Source organism: Thalassophryne amazonica, chromosome 3 (assembly GCF_902500255.1).
Source record: "Thalassophryne amazonica chromosome 3, fThaAma1.1, whole genome shotgun sequence".
Lineage (NCBI taxonomy): Eukaryota > Metazoa > Chordata > Actinopteri > Batrachoidiformes > Batrachoididae > Thalassophryne > Thalassophryne amazonica.
In genome coordinates, this window is record NC_047105.1 from 76,794,015 (window position 1) to 76,813,706 (window position 19,692).

Sequence of the window (19,692 nt, forward strand, 5' to 3'; positions counted from 1 at the left end):
TGTTTCACAATATTCTGTTTTTTTATTATTGCTGTTATTATTATTTTTTTTTTTAGCTGCACCTGCGTACAGAGCAATGTTGTAAAGTTAATGGTGAATTATTCTGAAGTTGTACAGATAAATCCTTTGGTTATTGTGCTTGTGTTAAGTAGGGTGTCTCACTGTGTTCAGGGGGTGGTCCTGGGCTGTTTCTTTGGACCTGCTGCCCTTTATATTTGGGCCGTAGGCATTTTAGCAGCTGGACAGAGCTCCACCATGACGGGTACATACTCTGGGCAGTTTGTTATGGAGGTAAAAATACTTGTTGGATGCACATTAGCTAGGGTTTACTATATATTCTATGTATACTCGTATGTGGCTCAAAAAATATGTATGCAAATTGTGTATAATCAAGTATACTCTTATGTTTGCTAAGGGTTTTCTGAACTTGCGTTGGTCACGTTTTGCACGTGTGCTGCTGACCCGCTCGATTGCCATTACACCTACACTGCTGGTCGCCATCTTTCAGGATGTTCAGCATTTGACTGGAATGAACGACTTCCTCAATGTACTCCAGAGCATGCAGGTCAGGTCCACTTATTCAAGAATCCCACACTCCTGTTAAAGATTCTTTACACAGAAGCTCTTCTGAGGACCCTGTCTATCTGAAGGAGGTAGAAAAATGACTGAATATTTACCAGAACTAGGGGTCAACCTCTTCTCCCTCTCTGCATGTGGGAAAGAAATGAAGCTAAGCGAAGCTAATTTGTTTTGTAGATATAATATACTGACTTAATTTCTAATCCAGTTTGTCACCATGACAAGCTGAAAAAGTTGGAAAAAAATAAATTTAAATTTTTGATGGCATGGCCTCTCATTCATGGAATATCCGGTTTATCATCTGCCACATGTGAACTTAACACTTTTTTTTGGGGGGGGGGTAGGAATTATTCATGATGTATTAATCATGGAAAGTAGAACTGAAATCTTGACCATTTACTAAGCTGGAACAAGTACCATTGAGCAAGTTGGAAGTGGGACCAGTAAAATGATGTCCCAAATGGGAGTCATGTGTCTACCATCAGTAGCATTTTTTTAACCAAGTTTAGAGTCCACTTAAGGGATCTCAGAAGAGCCTAATTAATCAACTTTTGTTCATTCTCAACACGTAACTTTTTTTTTTAATCACTGGAATTTGTTCTCCTTATCACCTTTATGATATATATTGTTTTCTTATTCAACAGCTTCCATTTGCTTTAATTCCGATTCTCACCTTCACCAGTCTGAGCTCCTTGATGAGCGAATATGCAAATGGAATGTAAGTGAAATTTATATATTTACACGCATTATCATATGGTTTACATAATTTTTTATTTTGTTTTTTTGCAGTCATTACAATAAACATTTTTTTTCTAGAATACACATTACAGTAAACGTCACCTAAACCGTTGCCATATATACTGAACTCACCGGACAAAAGCAAAAGTCCCAATGCTTTTGTATCTTTTTCCGTGTAATAAACGCCGTATATACAGGATTTTGTATCACAAATTTTCATAATGTTGGACATTTCGGACAAAACGTCCTGTCCGATGGCAATGCATTTCCATTAAAAAACCCTTGCATATACCAGACAGAGCAGTCTGCAGAGTTATGTGATAAAACCAGCAAGAATGGTGACAAAGTTCAGTTTCAATTTGTACACGGGTCAGAAGTTAAAGTTGCTCCAATTTTGGTAAAAGAGTGATGCGACTTATTGGCTGACATGAAAGGATTAATAAATGGAATAGTTTTGACAGTGTTGAATGCTTGGTCTCCAAAGTAAAGGTCAAACAAGGTCAATATGCATTGGATCCTATGACATGTGAAATATGTTACCCTGTAACATGATAACTAAGCATGACACATTGTGCAAACTATTCCTTTTTAAAACCCTGTTAACTAATAATTTGCATCACTTTTTACCAAAATTGCAGCATCTTTACTTTTCACCCCTGTACAAACTGACACTGACCTTTGTCACCATTCTTGCTGTTTTTAATCCCATAACGCCATAGAATTCAGTTACAGATAGTCCAAACTATACCTTTTTGGAATCTTTATGATCAGGCAAATAATGTGGTATAGGTTTCAGTATGATTCGAGCATCTTTTAAATATGACCCCTGTGTAATTCTTCAATTGACCCCTACCTGACCGCTGACTAAAAATTCAAGTGGCCAATTGTTTTTTTTTTTTGTTTTTTTTTCTTCCTTTCTTCAAAAGAGTAATGTCTAAGGAGTATTTGAGCTGAATTTGATGCTTTTATCACCATTTGCAGGATTCCGCTCTAAATATTCCCAGGAATTCCTAGTTATAAGAATGCAGAATACTTGGATGGAGCTTATTATGATTATTATTAATGTTTGTGTTTCTTAGGCTGTGGAAGGTATCAGGAAGCATTGTCATCCTGGTGGTTTGTGCGATCAACATGTACTTTGTGGTGGTCTATGTGACTTCGCTGAACAGCGTACTGCTCTACGTTGTGGCTGCCTTTCTCTCCGTAGCATATCTGTGCTTTGTAGGCTACCTGGTGAGTTTTTATACTTCCACTTCTATTCAGTGCTTCTTTTTAGTTTTTTTTTGGGGGGGGGGGGGGGGTCACATAACATTCTTTGCACTTACCACGCAAATGCTGAATTGTTTTGAAACTACTGTAGTTTTAATAAAGTATTAAGTGTCGATTTCAGCTAAACTTCCAATTTGTTGGATTAAACTGTATACACATTTAGGTTGTGATTAGAAAATTGTGTGGAGCATTTTGCTCTGTGGGACAAGACTTCAGAGTTCGATTCCAGGTGTGTTCTTCAGTCTATCACCTTGGACAGCTCACTTCATTGGTATCATCCCAAAACAAGGGGCAGAAGATCTGAAACTGAAAAAATATGATCTGAAAGCAGAAAAACTATTTGAATTAAATGTTTTTAATGAAAAGCATACCAGAAGACAATCAGAATAAGGTCTAAGTCATTTATATTCAACAAACAAACAAAAAATTTGCCAGCACTTGAAAAAAAAAAAAAAACACTTAGATTTTTTTTTTTAGGTACAAAATCATAAGTTGGAATATATTGCTTGAACTCTCTCCGAAATATCAAGTGTGAAAATTTGTGTTCCATTTGTCCAAAAATAACTGTAGTGTCCGTAGACAATGATATTACATTACAGAAAATCTATACTGTAGTGTCCGTAGACAATGATATTACATTACAGAAAATCTATACTGTAGTGTCCGTAGACAATGATATTACATTACAGAAAATCTATACTGTAGTGTCCGTAGACAATGATATTACATTACAGAAAATCTATGTACAATCCATGCACATCAATACTACAGCATTATTTCTGTGTTTTGTGTTGGCCTTCACTTGTCATAGCATAGAAAGACAGCAAATATTGCACAATAATACATTTTAGAACAAATATATGGAGTTTCCATTCATCAGGTGTAGTGTCTGTAGACAATGTCACAGTGGCTACTTGAAATACCTACAATGTCATGTATTTAATGAAATCAGTTTAATATATTTATCAATGTTTAAATGATAAATATAGCATCAAAGTTATCATATTTTAGTGAGTTTATTACCGCAGTTACAGTCTTCTAAATTGCATGGTATGTCCTGTGCTACAATCTACAAAGTAGAAAATACAAAAAAAATTGAGGTATTTCTGAATTTCATGGTTGGTTAACAAACTTCTGTGAATTTTATATGGGTACATTTTATGTATCAGTGCAAAGTGATTATGTTCATAGGTAAGGAAACAAAGCAGTCATGAATGTTCAATTGACACGTTGTAAATGACTTGATCGGAAAAATCGAACGTTTGTGGAGCTCTCAGATGACATTAAATGGAAATATCTCACAGACCTTCAGTACTTAAGCATTTGGATGTGCTTATTGATTAATTGTATGTCACTTTCTTATGAAAATAAAGATATTGTTGACAAATACTGCATTTGAATGCATTCACTTTCATGTGTAGTGTCCGTAGACTATGAAAAAAAAAAAAAGCACCTGCTTCACCACTAATTTTGTGATCACAGAAAAAAAATCTGTTGCACCTTGTGCTCTGAAATTTTGCAGTCTCATTCCCAAGATAGCAGACTATCATTTCATCACAGAATTAGTGCTCCAAGTTGGTATTATGAAATTGACCTGGTTGCACCAAACATGGAGGGTTAATCACAGTCTGTGAAAATGAATAGATAACTTCAAAGGATTTTTGTTGTTGTTTTTGTATCTGTGTGAATACCGCCTGCATGCCAGAAACATTTTTGCTCATAAATTTTTAAATTTCATGCTTGAATATCAAATTGTGAGATGAATACACACAGTGAAATGTTGGCATGTTGGAGCAGATGCATGATTAATGAATGCCCATAAAATTAAGAAATTCACAAGTCTTCATATTTGTATTTAGTGTTCAAACTACAGTTATTCAAGGATTTACAGTTTTAAGTTCAGACTACCATAAATGTTTTTCAAAAGGCATTTTAAAAACTATGGTGAATTTCTCTCTCTCTGATTTGAAGCATAATATGTACTTGCATAACGTCACTTTTGTGATTAAAATTTTTGTTTAGATTGGAAAGTTAAAACTCTGTCTTGTACTCCTTGTTGTTTGTAGGTATGGCAGTGTTTGATTGCTTTGGGGTGTTCCTGCCTGGACTTTGGCAGCAGGGTAAGCAATCGACCTGCTGTGTTCATAGAGGAACAATCTGAATACGACTCATAGAACTGAATAAGGACTTTATCCAACAGCAATCCTCTTTCCTCTCAGAGGCACTGGATCTTGTACAAAACCAGGATTTTTTTTCAAGATCCTGGCATACTTGGAGCCAATTTATTTTTGTTGATTATGTGTAGGGCTGGATATCGTAGTTTTAGTTAGTTTTTAGATAGCCAATTGACAATGACATTAAAACTAAAAAACACACACATTTATGACACTATATTCTTAATTTGATTTGAAATGTTTGTGCTTATGGAATGTATACGTCATTTAAAAGAATTCAGCATTCTCCTGACATTAAAAAATGTTACCCATGCTAAAACAACATACAGCAGTCCAATTTTATGCGTCGTCTTTGTTATTATCAAAGACTGTGTGGTGCAGTAGCCTAAAATATATTACTAGTGATCGGTGCACTGATGCACTGTATGATAGATTTTCTCTGTATCCTTGCTGTATAGTTTAAGTTCAAGTCAAGACAAATCTCTTGCTCTTAGCCCTCATGCATTTCTGAGTCAAAATCCCCAGGTGTTTATCCTCATATTACAGTACATGTGTGATGTGAGCAACCTTAACGATTAGGGTGTGTTTTCATGCCTTTAAGCCTCCCATTGGAAGGAGGCGCTGCTCCACTTAAACTACCTCAACATTCTCTCATTCATCTCTGTGTTGCTGTTGGATACTCAGTTGAATCAGTTGCTATGGTAATTTGATTAAGGTAAACTACGTTTGTCATTTAAAAAAAACTTGTCCTGATTACATGTTAGACTTAGGGACACAGTAGCGGTGCTATTGCCTCCCAACAAAAAGGTCCCCTGTTCAAGACCACTCATGCACCAGTCACCTTGTACATCTGAAGTTAATGTGAAGTTACTCAGGGAGGGCACCTGCTGTAAAACCTGTGCCAATCAGTGTGCAGATCCATGTGGAGTCCACTGTGGTGATACCAAGGAAAAATTGGGTCAGCCAAAAGAAAACCAGCATAACCTGTAGGAGCAATATCCAGGAGCTAACCTAGGACAGTGACTGTAAGGCAGGAGAGCTAATCATTACCACACTGTGCCACTCTGTTTATAGTGTGTAAGTGCTACTCATTTCAATAAAAAGTGATAATTTATTTATTTTAATCTTACTAACTCTAACAAAACTCTCCAAATGATATTCAGCCCTATTTGTCTGGGTTTCTCAGGCAAAACAGATTCTATAAAACTCCTATGTAACATATCAAAAAGGTGACAGGGTTCACTGTTCCTACTTTCACTCTTTATTTTAAATCATTATCAAATGTACAGAAAATCCTCTGTCCCCTTTTCTGTGTCAGGAGTGGACACTTTTTCAGAGAATGTGGGATCTTTTTTAATTGTTTCCATTTTAATATCTGGCTTGATTAGTGGACAGTTACTTGGAAAAATGTGCCTAAATCTGACTGCCCACTCATTTAAAAGCAGATGTTGTGCTGTTAGATGAGTCACAGTAAGCTGTAATATACCTTATTTTCCACACTATAAGTCGCATCAGAGTATTAGTCGCATCTGTACAAAAATGCGCCATGAAGACGATAAAACGTATATAGGTTGCATTGTTCTATAAGTTGCATTTATTTTTTAATGTGGTGCTACCGCTTCATGCAACAAGAAGCAAAATGAATTTAATTGCCACATTATTTATTTGTAACACAAACACTGCATTAGCAAGCAGAAGCTAATGAACACAGAATGTTTCTCTCATGCACATCTTCTTGTTTTATGGCGGTCTGCATCCATCTTAATGGTGGATTACTGCCACTTTATATTCCGAAGTGTGAATCGGATTACAGTAAAACTTGCATATAATGGATTCAGGTAGACCAGTGAATTTTGTCTGTTATAATCGAAATCTGTTATGTATAAAATGGACCAAAAAAAAATTTTTTTTCTTTTCTAAGTCAGCTGCGGCGTGCTGCCATAAAATCCTAAAGCCTGATTTATGTTTCTCTAGCTCTGTGGCCATGCAATAACGTCGACGTGCACGTGACCGTTTAAACTTCTCTTCACACATTTATGCAATTTACAGCAGGAACAGACTTTTTAAGGATTAATTTGGCCCTCAACGAGCTCCACTTCTTTATACAATCATCAACCTCCAAACCAATGGTGTGTATAATTTTCCGCCATGAATCATTTGAGTCTTCTGTTGTGAAGTTGGTCGTATTTGCGGACTTTTCTGCCACACGTATTTGATCAATGATTGAAATGTAATCAGTGGGAGCACTGCAAAAACTATTAAAATATGATGGTAGAGGGAGGAGTGAAAATGTAAAAGTGACAAATCACAGCCCTTACAGTCTTGTTTAGCAGGCGCACGCGTTCACAGCCACGTGCTCTAATCTGAAGCAGTTTGGTTTATCACACCCATTGCTATGTGTGAAACTTAGCAAGTGGAATTTTGTTAATAATCGCCGGCCTTGAATTACACCCTGCCTCGTTTAGGTCCTGTGTCTTGGCACAGTTTGAAAAAATAAACGGAAAGTCTCTTAATCAAGGAAATACAGTGCCCACTTTCCTCTAATTGGTGAGTGTCAGTGCTGAACTTCATTTCATACCTCTCTTACTGGGCACGTCCAGGCTGCTCTGTCCGGTATATGCGAGGAGCTTTGAATGAAAATGCATTCCAATGGGATGGGACGTTTTGTCCAATATAAGCGAAAATCCATTATACAAAATCCATTACATACAGTGTTTATTACATGAAAAATCCTACAAAAGCATCAAGGCTTTTGTCTGAGTGTGAATATCTAGTTTATATGAGGAAGGTTTAGGCGAGTTTTACCGTGTTTCATTCAGCATACAGCAGCAGCTTGTCATGTGTAGCATCTTATGGCCATAGATCTAGTTTTTTTTTTTTCATGTATGTCACTTCAGAATGTAAGTTGCAGGACCTCACAAACTAGTAAAAACCTATACAACCCCCCCCCCCCCCCCCCAAAAAAAACCCCTCTTATAGTCTGTAGAATAGGGTACTCAAAACATCCATGTGAGTAATACAAAGCAAATGTGCCTGGTTCAGCATATCAATCAATCAATCAATCAATCAATCAATTTTTTTATATAGCGCCAAATCACAACAAACAGTTGCCCCAAGGCACTTTATATTGTAAGGCAAGGCCATACAATAATTATGTAAAACCCCAACGGTCAAAACGACCCCCTGTGAGCAAGCACTTGGCTACAGTGGGAAGGAAAAACTCCCTTTTAACAGGAAGAAACCTCCAGCAGAACCAGGCTCAGGGAGGGGCAGTCTTCTGCTGGGACTGGTTGGGGCTGAGGGAGAGAACCAGGAAAAAGACATGCTGTGGAGGGGAGCAGAGATCGATCACTAATGATTAAATGCAGAGTGGTGCATACAGAGCAAAAAGAGAAAGAAACAGTGCATCATGGGAACCCCCCAGCAGTCTACGTCTATAGCAGCATAACTAAGGGATGGTTCAGGGTCACCTGATCCAGCCCTAACTATAAGCTTTAGCAAAAAGGAAAGTTTTAAGCCTAATCTTAAAAGTAGAGAGGGTGTCTGTCTCCCTGATCTGAATTGGGAGCTGGTTCCACAGGAGAGGAGCCTGAAAGCTGAAGGCTCTGCCTCCCATTCTACTCTTACAAACCCTAGGAACTACAAGTAAGCCTGCAGTCTGAGAGCGAAGCGCTCTATTGGGGTGATATGGTACTACGAGGTCCCTAAGATAAGATGGGACTTGATTATTCAAAACCTTATAAGTAAGAAGAACTTAAAACATATGAACTTAAAACAATGTGACTAAAGCCTCGTCCCGGGAATCTCTGTCTCTAAATGATAAAGATGCACTAACTGGTATTAGTAATCATATTGTTTGGGATTACAATTAATCTGGAGTTTTTGTGAATGTAATTGTCAGATTTGACCTTGTGGACCTGTATAGGAATTATTTAATTCCCGTAGATATTCTTTGAATCAGCCCACATGGCTATTGTCCAAGTTTAGGTATAAAATTTTCTTGTTTCGTGATTGTTTTTTTTGTTTGTTTTTTTAATTCAATGTAACAAAAATTTTTGTCCACATTTGCATTCAGAAAAATGTGACAGGTAATAGAGAGAGTGCAGTGTCACAATGTTATTGTCTTTTCTAAAAGAAACACAGTCCAGTTTATTTATGCTGCCATGCATAAAGAATCAAGATGTGTTAATGGGGTTGTTGTAATTGTTGTGATTGTCCAACAAAAATGCTGTTGCAAGAGAAAGTGGATAGTTTCCAACACAATAGTGTTTTGATTTCTGGTGAGTTGTGTTCAGTGTGTCCAGCATTTTGAAGTGTGTGTATTTGTCATCTCCTTTTTGCCATATATTTCCCATGTGTGTCTATTCATTATGATGAGACAGACTCACTGTAAAAAGTACCAGACCACTTTTAGATAAAAAAAAACAAAAAAAAAAACAACCTGTAACTGACCTGTGAATTTACAGAAAGATGAACCAGAGCTTATATATTTGTACCAAACTGATGGACTGAGCAACCTGATTTTCTTATAAAAGCTACATGTTTTTTTTTTAACATCATTCTAATTTTCTGCCGAACAAACAGTATTCAAAATCACATTAATTTACACTATAAAATGTGTGCTGTTATATCGTCTTGCATACTGTGGCGTTCACCTGTTTTATTTTCTAAATCACTCCACCTTCACACTGTCTGTAATCACCCAGTATGATATGGAAAAGTGTGGGTTAACCTGTGCAGCAGCTCTGCTTTTTGTGGAGAGTAATACGATTGCTTCTCTTTGTATACTACATGTCAGGTATGTTTGACATATCAGTATTTTAGTGGTTTGATTGAGCAGCAGCCTGCTATCATGTTTGAACTCCAGTGTTTTCCTACCTTTGATATTACAGCACTATTGGCAAGAAAGCACAATATTGTTGTACAGTGTGAAATGGGTGATCACGTTCAAATAATGTGTTCTCATGAAGTCCAATTTGTTGCATATTAACATGCAGTTTTTCAGATTGAGTCATTTCTGTTGTTGCCATAGTAGTCTGTAGACCTCAGGTCCTGTCAGGTGTTACTGTCTTGTTACATACACAACAGTATGGCAGGTTCTCTTTTAATGGATACAGTTTAGTGTTTGGCTAAAAGTTCTAGAACTGTATCGTGGTTTTTTGGGGCTATTATGAGTTTATGTATTCCTATAGTGTTATTAAAATAATACCTGTATGAAGAAAAGCTGGCAGTGGCACATTTGAATTGTGAGAGAGAAAATGTCAGTGTAGTATTGTGAAGACTAAAAGTATTACATTACTGATTGTGTGTTTTGTGCCACTGGATGTAGCATACCATGTATCAAAAATAAATAAGACATGGATATGTAGACATTTGTCAGTGTTTTATTTGTAAAAGACTCTAGATGCATGTGTGGGGTTTTCATGCAAACGTTTAGGAACTTTTGGGGGTTCCTAAACTTTTTTACTAAATGTACAAAGAAGCACTTGAGGCTTCTTGTATAAACTTTTCAAAGATTTACTTTAAACCCATAGTGAAAACAACTCTCTACAACATATAAATTAAATAGAAATATAAAAGTCAAAACAATGCAACTCTTAAGTGTGACCACCCGTTAGTGTAAGAACTAAATCATTACCTTTACTTTTAACCATCCCATGTCAAGTCAGAAGATGGATACATGAATATTTCCAAGATGTTGAAAATGTCTTGGACTTCATTTACATATGTCTTTTTGAAAACCAAAGTTCTGTATGGAAAACTGCCCAGAGTAGGCAGTTACAAAATCTTGAGTGACCATGCAAGCAGCAGACTAGTCGGATTAAATTTTTGCTTGAGCCTCTCATATGCCTTCTAGGCATCTGTAGCTAAAAATTCAAATTTTTGGGAAACTCTTCCTTGGTGTCACCCCACTGTGAAGCTGTATAGCTTCAACAAAAGACAAAAAAGTTGCACAATTTCTCCAGTCACAGCCACAGCAGCCTATATTTCGTCAACGTTGCAGTGGTGTCTTTGTGGTTTCTCTCATTAGTCTCCTAGCACGCTTGCATTTTTTTTAACCACCCACTACAGATTTACCAAACAGTACCATACTGTTTGTGTTTCTTCATGATTGAAGTCCAAGATGTATTCATTGACTTGAAAATGTTCACATATCAATCTTCTGACTTGTGGTGTTTGCCATTCTCTTATTAGGAATTACTTTCCTCCACTGTATGTCACTAAAACAAGGTGCAAAACAAGGATTATGTTTATGAATTTTTTGCTGTTATAGTTGACTTTAAATATGGAGGGCCTGTTTTACTAAAATCCCATGTAAATGCTAATTTGCGTATGCACTCCAAACTTTTGTCGGGTTGATGAACATTTTGCAGGTGACTTACTGAGTAATTGAGCATGTGCTAGTGGTTAGTTGGTAATGTGACATAGACAGCATTATGTTAATAAGGATTTTGCATTTGCTAAGGACCATAAACTTAAATACGAGGGCTGTCCATAAAGTATAGGTCCTTTTTATTTTTTTCAAAAACTATATGGATTTCATTCATATGTTTTTACGTCAGTCATGCTTGAACCCTCGTGTTTTAGTGACCCGTCCGCACGTCTTTCATTAAAAAAAATCTCCTTTAACAGTGGAATATCTGGATAAAATGCTGAAACCGACTTCTTCTGAAACTTCTCTGTTCTCCCACGACGTCCTGGATCAATAGAGCCTGAAATGTGGAGGTTTTCAGCTTGAAACAGGCTGATGACGCCGCCTGAGAGCGCTGCGCGACGTCTCGCACCGTGGGAAGTCCTTAAAGCGACAGTATCACCTCAAAATCTCTCATCAGCCGTTAAAATTTTCACTGAAAACCAGCTTAATTTTTCGAACCATGTCCACTTCGATGTGTCTCACAGGTTTAGAAAAAATTTTGATCAAATAAAGTGCCAGTCTCTCAGCAACTTCTCAGACAAAGGAATTCCGACGAGGGGCTGGACGACTCCTCCCACAAGGAGTGCTCACAGGCGAATGACGTCACCGACAGGCGTGGAAAAACTCACGCATGCGCACGAGGGTTCAAGCATGTCTGACGTAAAAACATATGAATGAAATCCATATAGTTTTTGAAAAAAATAAAAAGGACCTATACTTTATGGACAGACCTCGTATAATGTAATGCTAAAATACCTTCCGCCGTATGAGCATGTACCTTTTAACAGCATCTGTATGAGGGTGTGCGTGCATGCTGACGTCCATGAGAGGTCTTGTAAATCACTCCAGGGTGTGACAAAAGCAGCGTTTTCAGTTTTAGAAGTGTTTATTTCTCACTAGCTTTTCCATAATATATGAGAAATACGTTATATTTACACAGCAACAGAGAGAATTCTGCCATGTTGGATTAGCAGCCAGAGAGAGATCAGCCAGTGACGTCACGTGCCTCTCAACTCTGATTGGCTGTCGCCGTGTCCTTCCCAGAATCCCGATCTGGATTTGCATGATTCATGCTGTTGGCCATGAGCATAAGAATTCGAAACAGAAAAATAGGTGAAGGTTAGCCATCTTTGAACTTGTTCAAGGTCTGTGTCCCAGGAATGATCCCTGCGAATTTGAAGACCCTGGCAGTAATAGGACTGGACTTACGCTGAGCACGGACGGACGCAAAGTCTTCGCATTACCCGATGGCCATATTTTGCCCTTGGGTAAAAATATAGAATGCAATGCAAATGTACTCTCAGCCGTATGAGCATGTAATCAATGAAAGTGTGTAGAAGGAATGTGACCTTCTGACCACTTAAGTAGGTCAAGGTTAGCCATCTGTAAACATACCCAAGGTCTGTGTCCCAAGAATGTTCCCTGTGAATTTGAAGACCCTGGCAGTAATATGACTGGACTTAGGCTGAGCACAGACAGACGGACGGACGCAAAGTCTTTGCATTACCCGATGGCCATATTTTGGCCTTGGGTAATGAAATTAAATCAGTTACTTGGAGGTATGCGCAAAATAAGAAAAGCATACACCAGTGGTGTCCAAAGTATTCCAGACAGGGCCAAGAGGGTGCAGGTTTTCTCTGTAGCCACTGACTCCAGTACGTGATTTCACTGATGAACTCATTCTATCTGCTCAAACTGATGTTAATCAGTGAAATCACCTGTTGGAGTCAGTGGCTGCAGGGAAAACCTGTACCCTCTTGGCCCTGTCTGGAATACTTTGGATACCACTGGCATACACTATAACCAAAATACTATTTGTTGAACATGTACCAAATCAAAAAATGAATGTGCTTTGAAAATAATTTGCCTGTTCTTTCATGGAAAGTATGACGTGTGTGGCATGAAACCATATTCAGCACCACTGCTGTGAAAAGCACCCACCTGAATTTAAGCCTCATTTAAGTTAGTGGGGAAAATAAGTATTTGACCGCCCTGTCAGTTTTGCAGGTTTTCCCACCCACAAAGAATGGAGAGGTCTGTAATTTTTATCGTAGGTACACTTCAACTGTGAAAGACAGAATCTTAAAAAAAAAAAAAATCCAAAAAATCACATTGTATGATTTAAAAAAAAAATAATAATAATAATTTGCATTTTATTGCATAAAATAAGTATTATTTTATGCATCCATCCAACCATCCATTTTCTTCCGCTTTATCCGGAGTCGGGTCGCAGGGGCAGCAGCTCAAGCAAAGCCGCCCAGACCTCCTGATCCACACACCTCCCCCAGCTCCTCTGGGGGAACCCCAAGGCATTCCCAAGCCAGCCGAGAGATGTAGTCCCTCCAGCGTGTCCTGGGTCTTCCCCGGGGCCTCCTCCCAATAGGACGTGCCCGGAACACCTCTCCAGCAAGGCGTCCAGGGGGCATCTGGAAAAGATGCCCGAGCCACCTCAACTGACTCCTTTCGACGTGGAGGAGCAGCGGCTCAACTCCAAGCTCCTCCCGAGTGACCGAGATCCTCACCCTATCTCTAAGGGAGCGCCCAGCCACCCTGTGGAGGAAACTCAACTCGGCCGCTTGTACTCGCGATCTCGTTCTTTCAGTCATGAGCCAAATCTCATGACCATAGGTGAGGATCGGAACATAGATCGATCGGTAAATCGAGAGCTTTGCCCCCCTACTCAGCTCTCTCTTCAACACGACGGTCCGATACAGCGACAGCATCACTGCAGATGCTGCACCGATCCGTCTATCGATCTCACGCTCCATCCGTCCCTCACTCGTGTACAAGACCCCGAGATACTTAAACTCCTCCACTTGAGGCAAGGACTCTCCACCGACCTGAAGTGGGCAAAGCACCTTTTTCCGGTCGAGAACCATGGCCTCGGATTTGGAGGTGCTGATTTTCATCCCGGACGCTTCACACTCGGCTGCAAACCGCCCCAGTGCACGCTGAAGGTCTTGATTTGACGAAGCCAACAGACCCACATTGTCCGCAAACGGCAGAGACGAGATTCTGTGGTTCCCAAACCAGACCCCCTCTACACCCTGGCTGCACCTAGAAATTCTGTCCATAAAATTAATGAACAGAACCGGTGACAAAGGGCAGCCCTGGCAGAGGCCAACGTGCACTGGAAACAGGTTTGTCTTACTACCGGCAATGCGAACCAAGCTCCTGCTGCGGTCGTACAGGGACTGGGTAGCCCTTAGCAAAGGACCCCGTAGGATACGTTCCAGCTGGGCAGGTAGGATCCCCGGTCCTGACCTTCTTGTAGAAAAAATGGTGTCAATAGCGTTCAGAGACCAGCTGATCAATTCCATGGTTAATCCAATAGTAGTCCAATAGATCCAGAATCCAATATAGTTTTGAGGAATTCAGTCTGGTGAAGTAGGGACTTGAAGGTTAAAGGCAGAGAGATAAGGGAGAGTGGAGGAGATGCGACCGCCCTCGTCGGAGTCCCAAGCTGTCTTCAAACTGGGTCCTGGAGAGGCGGAAGGGCCGCTGAAAGCGGCCGTCATCCAGATGCAGCTGCTGCAGCAAATAATGAAACTCCTCGAACTGAGAACATCTCATGAGGATGTTCTGAACCCAGGGACGGCACCGCTGACGACGTTTGTCAGCTTTCCACAACAAATGGAGCACAGCAACTTGCTCCGTGTGATCAAGGTCTGCCATGGTGACTTGACTGACAACCGGAGCCAGCGAGCGGAATGGAAGCTCCTCCTATTTGATGACGCATTGGGGCGAATTTTCACAGCGAAAGCAGAGTGACACACTGGGCGATGGTGGCGTGTCCATCGCCAGGCGAAGGAAGGGAATTTGTGGCGTTGCATCGTGCCCGGTGTGAACTCGGCGTGCAAGTTAGCGGTAACTCATTGTGTATGCTGAATTGCTCAATGATTGTCCCATACTTCAGCTATTGTGCTGAAGTCTGGGGTAACACACATAATAGTACCAATAGGCCTTGTACTTGCTACAAACGATTGCAACCCCTGGCAAAAATTATGGAATCACCGGCCTTGGAGGATGTTCATTCAGTTCTTTAATTTTGTAGAAAAAAAGCAGATCAGACATTACACAAAACTAAAGTATAAAAAATATGGACTCACTCAATTCTGAGGAATAAATTATGGACTCACCCTGTAAATTTTCATCCCCAAAACTAACACCTGCATCAAATCAGATCTGCTCATTAGTCTGCATCTAAAAAGGAGTGGTCACACCTTGGAGAGCTGTTGCACCAAGTGGACTGACATGAATCATGGCTCCAACACGAGAGATGTCAATTGAAACAAAGAGGATTATCAAACTCTTAAGAGGGTAAATCATCATGCAATGTTGCAAACGATGTTGGTTGTTCACAGTCAGCTGTGTCTAAACTCTGGACCAAATACAAACAACATGGGAAGGTTGTTAAAGGCAAACATACTGGTAGACCAAGGAAGACATCAAAGCGTCAAGACAAACTTAAAGCAATATGTCTCAAAAATCGAAAATGCACAACAAAACAAATGAGGAACGAATGGGAGGAAACTGGAGTCAGCGTCTGTGACCGAACTGTAAGAAACCGCCTAAAGGAAATGGGATTTACATACAGAAAAGCTAAAAGAAAGCCATCATTAACACCTAAACAGAAAAAAACAAGGTTACAATGGGCTAAGGAAAAGCAATCATGGACTGTGGATGACTGGATGAAAGTAATATTCAGCGATGAATCTTGAATCTGCATTGGGCAAGGTGATGATGCTGGAACTTTTGTTTGGTGCCATTCCAGTGAGATTTATAAAGATGACCGCCTGAAGAGAACATGTAAATTTCCACAGTCATTGATGATATGGGGCTGCATGTCAGGTAAAGGCACTGGGGAGATGGCTGTCATTACATCATCAATATATGCACAAGTTTACATTGATATTTTGGACACTTTTCTTATCAATTGAAAGGATGTTTGGGGATGATATCATTTTTCAAGATAATGCATCTTGCCATAGAGCAAAAACTGTGAAAACATTCCTTGCAAAAAGACACATAGGGTCAATGTCATGGCCTGCAAATAGTCCGGATCTTAATCCAATTGAAAATCTTTGGTGGAAGTTGAAGAAAATGGTCCATGACAAGGCTCCAACCTGCAAAGCTGATCTGGCAACAGCAATCAGAGAAAGTTGGAGCCAGACTGATGAAGAGTACTGTTTGTCACTCATTAAGTCCATGCCTCAGAGACTGCAAGCTGGTATAAAAGCCAGAGGTGGTGCAACAATATACTAGTGATGTGTTGGAGCATTCTTTTGTTTTTCATGATTCCATAATTTTTTCCTCAGAATTGAGTGATTCCATATTTTTTTTTTCCCTCTGCTTGGTCTAAAAAAGTAACCGTTACTGACTGCCACAATTTTTTTTCCTGATTTCTTATAGTGTTTCTTAAAGCCAGAAAGTTGCCATTTGAAATGACTTTAGTTTTGTGTCATGTCTGTGATCTGCTTTTTTTCTACAAAATTAAACAACTGAATGAACACCCTCCGAGGCCGGTGATTCCATAATTTTTGCCAGGGGTTGTAGAATCGTCAACAAAAAAAGGGTATAGAGAGCATGCTAATAATTTGTTTATTGCAACCAATCAATTAAAAGTTAAAGATTTTGTTGACTCAAAAATTGCTCTTACGTGGAAAGGTAATCTTAGTATTTCACCAGATGATATACAAAATTTATTCAGTCTTGTTACACAGGCCATTTGCCATAGAAGAAAATATAATTTTTCAACCACGTTTGCACAAACAACTATGAAACAGAAGTGTCCCTCTGTTTATGGAGTTTAAGCCTTGGAATATTCTGAATGAAGAAATTAAATGTATCAATGAGTTAAAAATGTATAAGGATAAAATTATAACAGAATACAGTAAATTAGAAGAAAAGTGAATGCAGTTGCTGAAATGTCAGACCGTTATGTTACTGTTGATGATTATTTGATGTTTGGTGACTGACAAGGAGACTGTTGGGGTTGGAATTGTGGAAGCATATGTATTTTTTCTGAATTTGTTATAAGGAACAATGTTTACAAGATTTATCTTCCCTTTGTTCATGGAAATTTTGTTCATGAATGAATAAATGTGAAACTTCTGTATACTCTGCAATTCAAGATGTATATTTTTTGTTTTTGAGGGGAAAAAGTGCACATGAAGGGTAAATGAGGTCAAGAGGTACTTAAAATTTTTAAATCCGATATATACTGTTTTTCTTTCCTTATTTTTGCACCCTGTTTTCTGCTGAAGCTTGATGTTCCACATCTTGGTAAATGCATCAACCTACGCATCAGTCTACTGTTCATATGGAAAGTATTCACAGCACTTCACTTTATCCACAATTTATGATAGAGCCTTAATCCAAAATGAAGAAAATGATTTTTTTTTTCCCCTCAAAATTCTACTTGCAACACCCCATAATGACAACATGAAATTTAGATATTTGTTTAATTATTTTTATTTTTTTAATTAATTAAAATAAAAAAAGAAATTACATAAATATTGACACATTTTGTCAGTACTTTGTTGATGCACCTTTGACAGCAATTACAGCTTCAAGTCTTCTTGAATATAATTTAATATTTGATTCAATTGCAAAGTGTTTTAGGTCTAAATTTTAGCACAACTATGTACAATATATTCATTCTTTCTTTGATATTTTTCCTTTTTTTTTTTTAAGTCATTCTTTCCGAACAAACACATACAGTGTATGTTAAAACAAGAGAACAAAACAACAGAAATCAAAACTGATTCAGGTAAAACCATGAAATCTTACAAAAGTGACTAACTGAAGTAAAAATGATCTAAACCATTGACAGATGGATTATCTATCTTCTATGTCTTTCAAGAGAGCTTTAAAAACACAGAGCAGTTGCTGCAGCTTAGGCCCCCATTAAAGTGACAAGTGACAAAGTTTTTTATTCGGCACACAAAATATTCAAATAGAAAAAAATGAACAATTCCACAAACTCAGACAAAACTAGTGAGTCCGAAAGGGTGTGGGCTGAAGCAAAGCTTATTAGCGCCCACCCCTGCTAGTACAAGTCCAACAATTCTAATCAGTCATATTTACATAAGAACAAATTCACTACTACATGTCGACACACAGACATATACATCAATATACTATTCACTTATAATTATATTTACTCGTATATAGTACCAGATCACAAAGTCGAGTCAAGGCACTTTACGCAAGTAAGGACTAACCTTACCAACCCCCAGAGCAAGCACTAGGCAACTGTGGTGAGGAAAAACTCCCTATAAGGAAGAAACCTCAAGCAGACCAGGCTCTTTGGGGTGACCCTCTGCTTGGGCTGTGCCATATACATACGTATATACTTTACATACATAAATATATACATACATATACACAGTCACTTATATACACCTACCCATATCTATATATCTACATACGCATACACATACCCACACATTCAAATATACAATAAGTCTTCTTCTTTGTCTTTCGGCTGTTCCCGTTTGGGGTCGCCACAGCAGATCAATCGTTTCCATCTCACTCTGTTCTCTGTATCTTCCTCTGTCACACCAACCACCTGCATGTCCTCTCTCAGCACATCCATGAACCTCCTCTTTGGTCTCCCTCTTCTCCTCCTGCCTGGTGGCTCCATCCTCAGCATCCTTCTCCCTGTATACCCTGGGTCCCTCCTCTGCACATGTCCAAACCATCTCAAGCTCGCCTCTCTGACTTTGTCTCAAAACCGTCCCACCTGAGCTGTCCCTCTGATATGTTCATTTCTAATCTTGTCCATTCTTGTCACTCCGAAAGAGAATCTCAACATCTTCAGCTCTGCCACCTCCAGCTCTGCCTCCTGTCTTTTTCTTAGTGCCACCGTCTCTAAACCATACAACATAGCTGGTCTCACTACTGTTTTGTAAACTTTCCCCTTCACTCTTGCTGATATTCTTCGGTCACAAATCACTCCTGCCACCTTTCTCCACCCACTCAACCCTGCCTGCACTCTCTTCTTCACCTCTACCACACTCTCCATTACTTTAAACAGTTGACCCCAAATATTTAAACTCATCTACTTTCACCACTTCTACTCCTTGTAACTGCACTATTCTACTGGGCTCCCTCTCATTCACACACATGTACTCAGTCTTGCTTCTACTGACTTTCATTCCCCTTCTCTCCAAAGCATATCTCCACTTCTCCAGACTAGACTCAACTTGCTCTCTACTCTCACTACAGATCACAATGTCATCTGCAAACATCATAGTCCATGGGGACTCCTGTCTGATCTCATCTGTCAACCTGTCCATCACCACTGCAAACAAGAAAGGACTCAGAGCTGATCCTTGGTGTAATCCCACCTCCACCTTGAATGAGTCTGTCATTCCGACTGCGCATCTCACCGCTGTCACACTATTCTTGTACATGTCCTGCACTACCCTAACGTACTTCTCTACTACTCCAGACTTCCTCATACAATGCCACAACTCTTCTCTTGGCACCCTATCATAAGCTTTTTCTAAG

At 39.1% G+C, this 19,692-nt stretch overlaps 1 protein-coding gene and 1 long non-coding RNA gene across 4 annotated transcripts in view; one reads left to right on the forward strand and one right to left on the reverse strand.

Moving 5' to 3' along the window:
* Nucleotides 1–2,193, reverse strand: part of LOC117507097 — a 10,984-nt gene extending 8,791 nt beyond the window's left edge. Inside the window, exon 1 of the long non-coding RNA XR_004559619.1 lies at nt 2,183–2,193. This is a non-coding gene — a long non-coding RNA (uncharacterized LOC117507097). The remainder of the gene's footprint in view (nt 1–2,182) is intronic.
* LOC117507095 (natural resistance-associated macrophage protein 2-like) overlaps nt 1–19,692 on the forward strand; it is a 62,456-nt gene that overhangs the window by 21,313 nt on the left and 21,451 nt on the right. For 2 of the 3 annotated variants that reach the window (XM_034166858.1, XM_034166859.1), the window contains exons 11-15: nt 172–291; nt 416–565; nt 1,224–1,297; nt 2,397–2,550; nt 4,653–4,706. In XM_034166858.1, coding sequence (XP_034022749.1) covers nt 172–291; nt 416–565; nt 1,224–1,297; nt 2,397–2,550; nt 4,653–4,706 — 552 coding nt within the window. Of the gene's footprint in view, nt 1–171; nt 292–415; nt 566–1,223; nt 1,298–2,396; nt 2,551–4,652; nt 4,950–19,692 lie in introns of those variants that run through there. The other variant, XM_034166860.1, reaches the window with a different exon arrangement.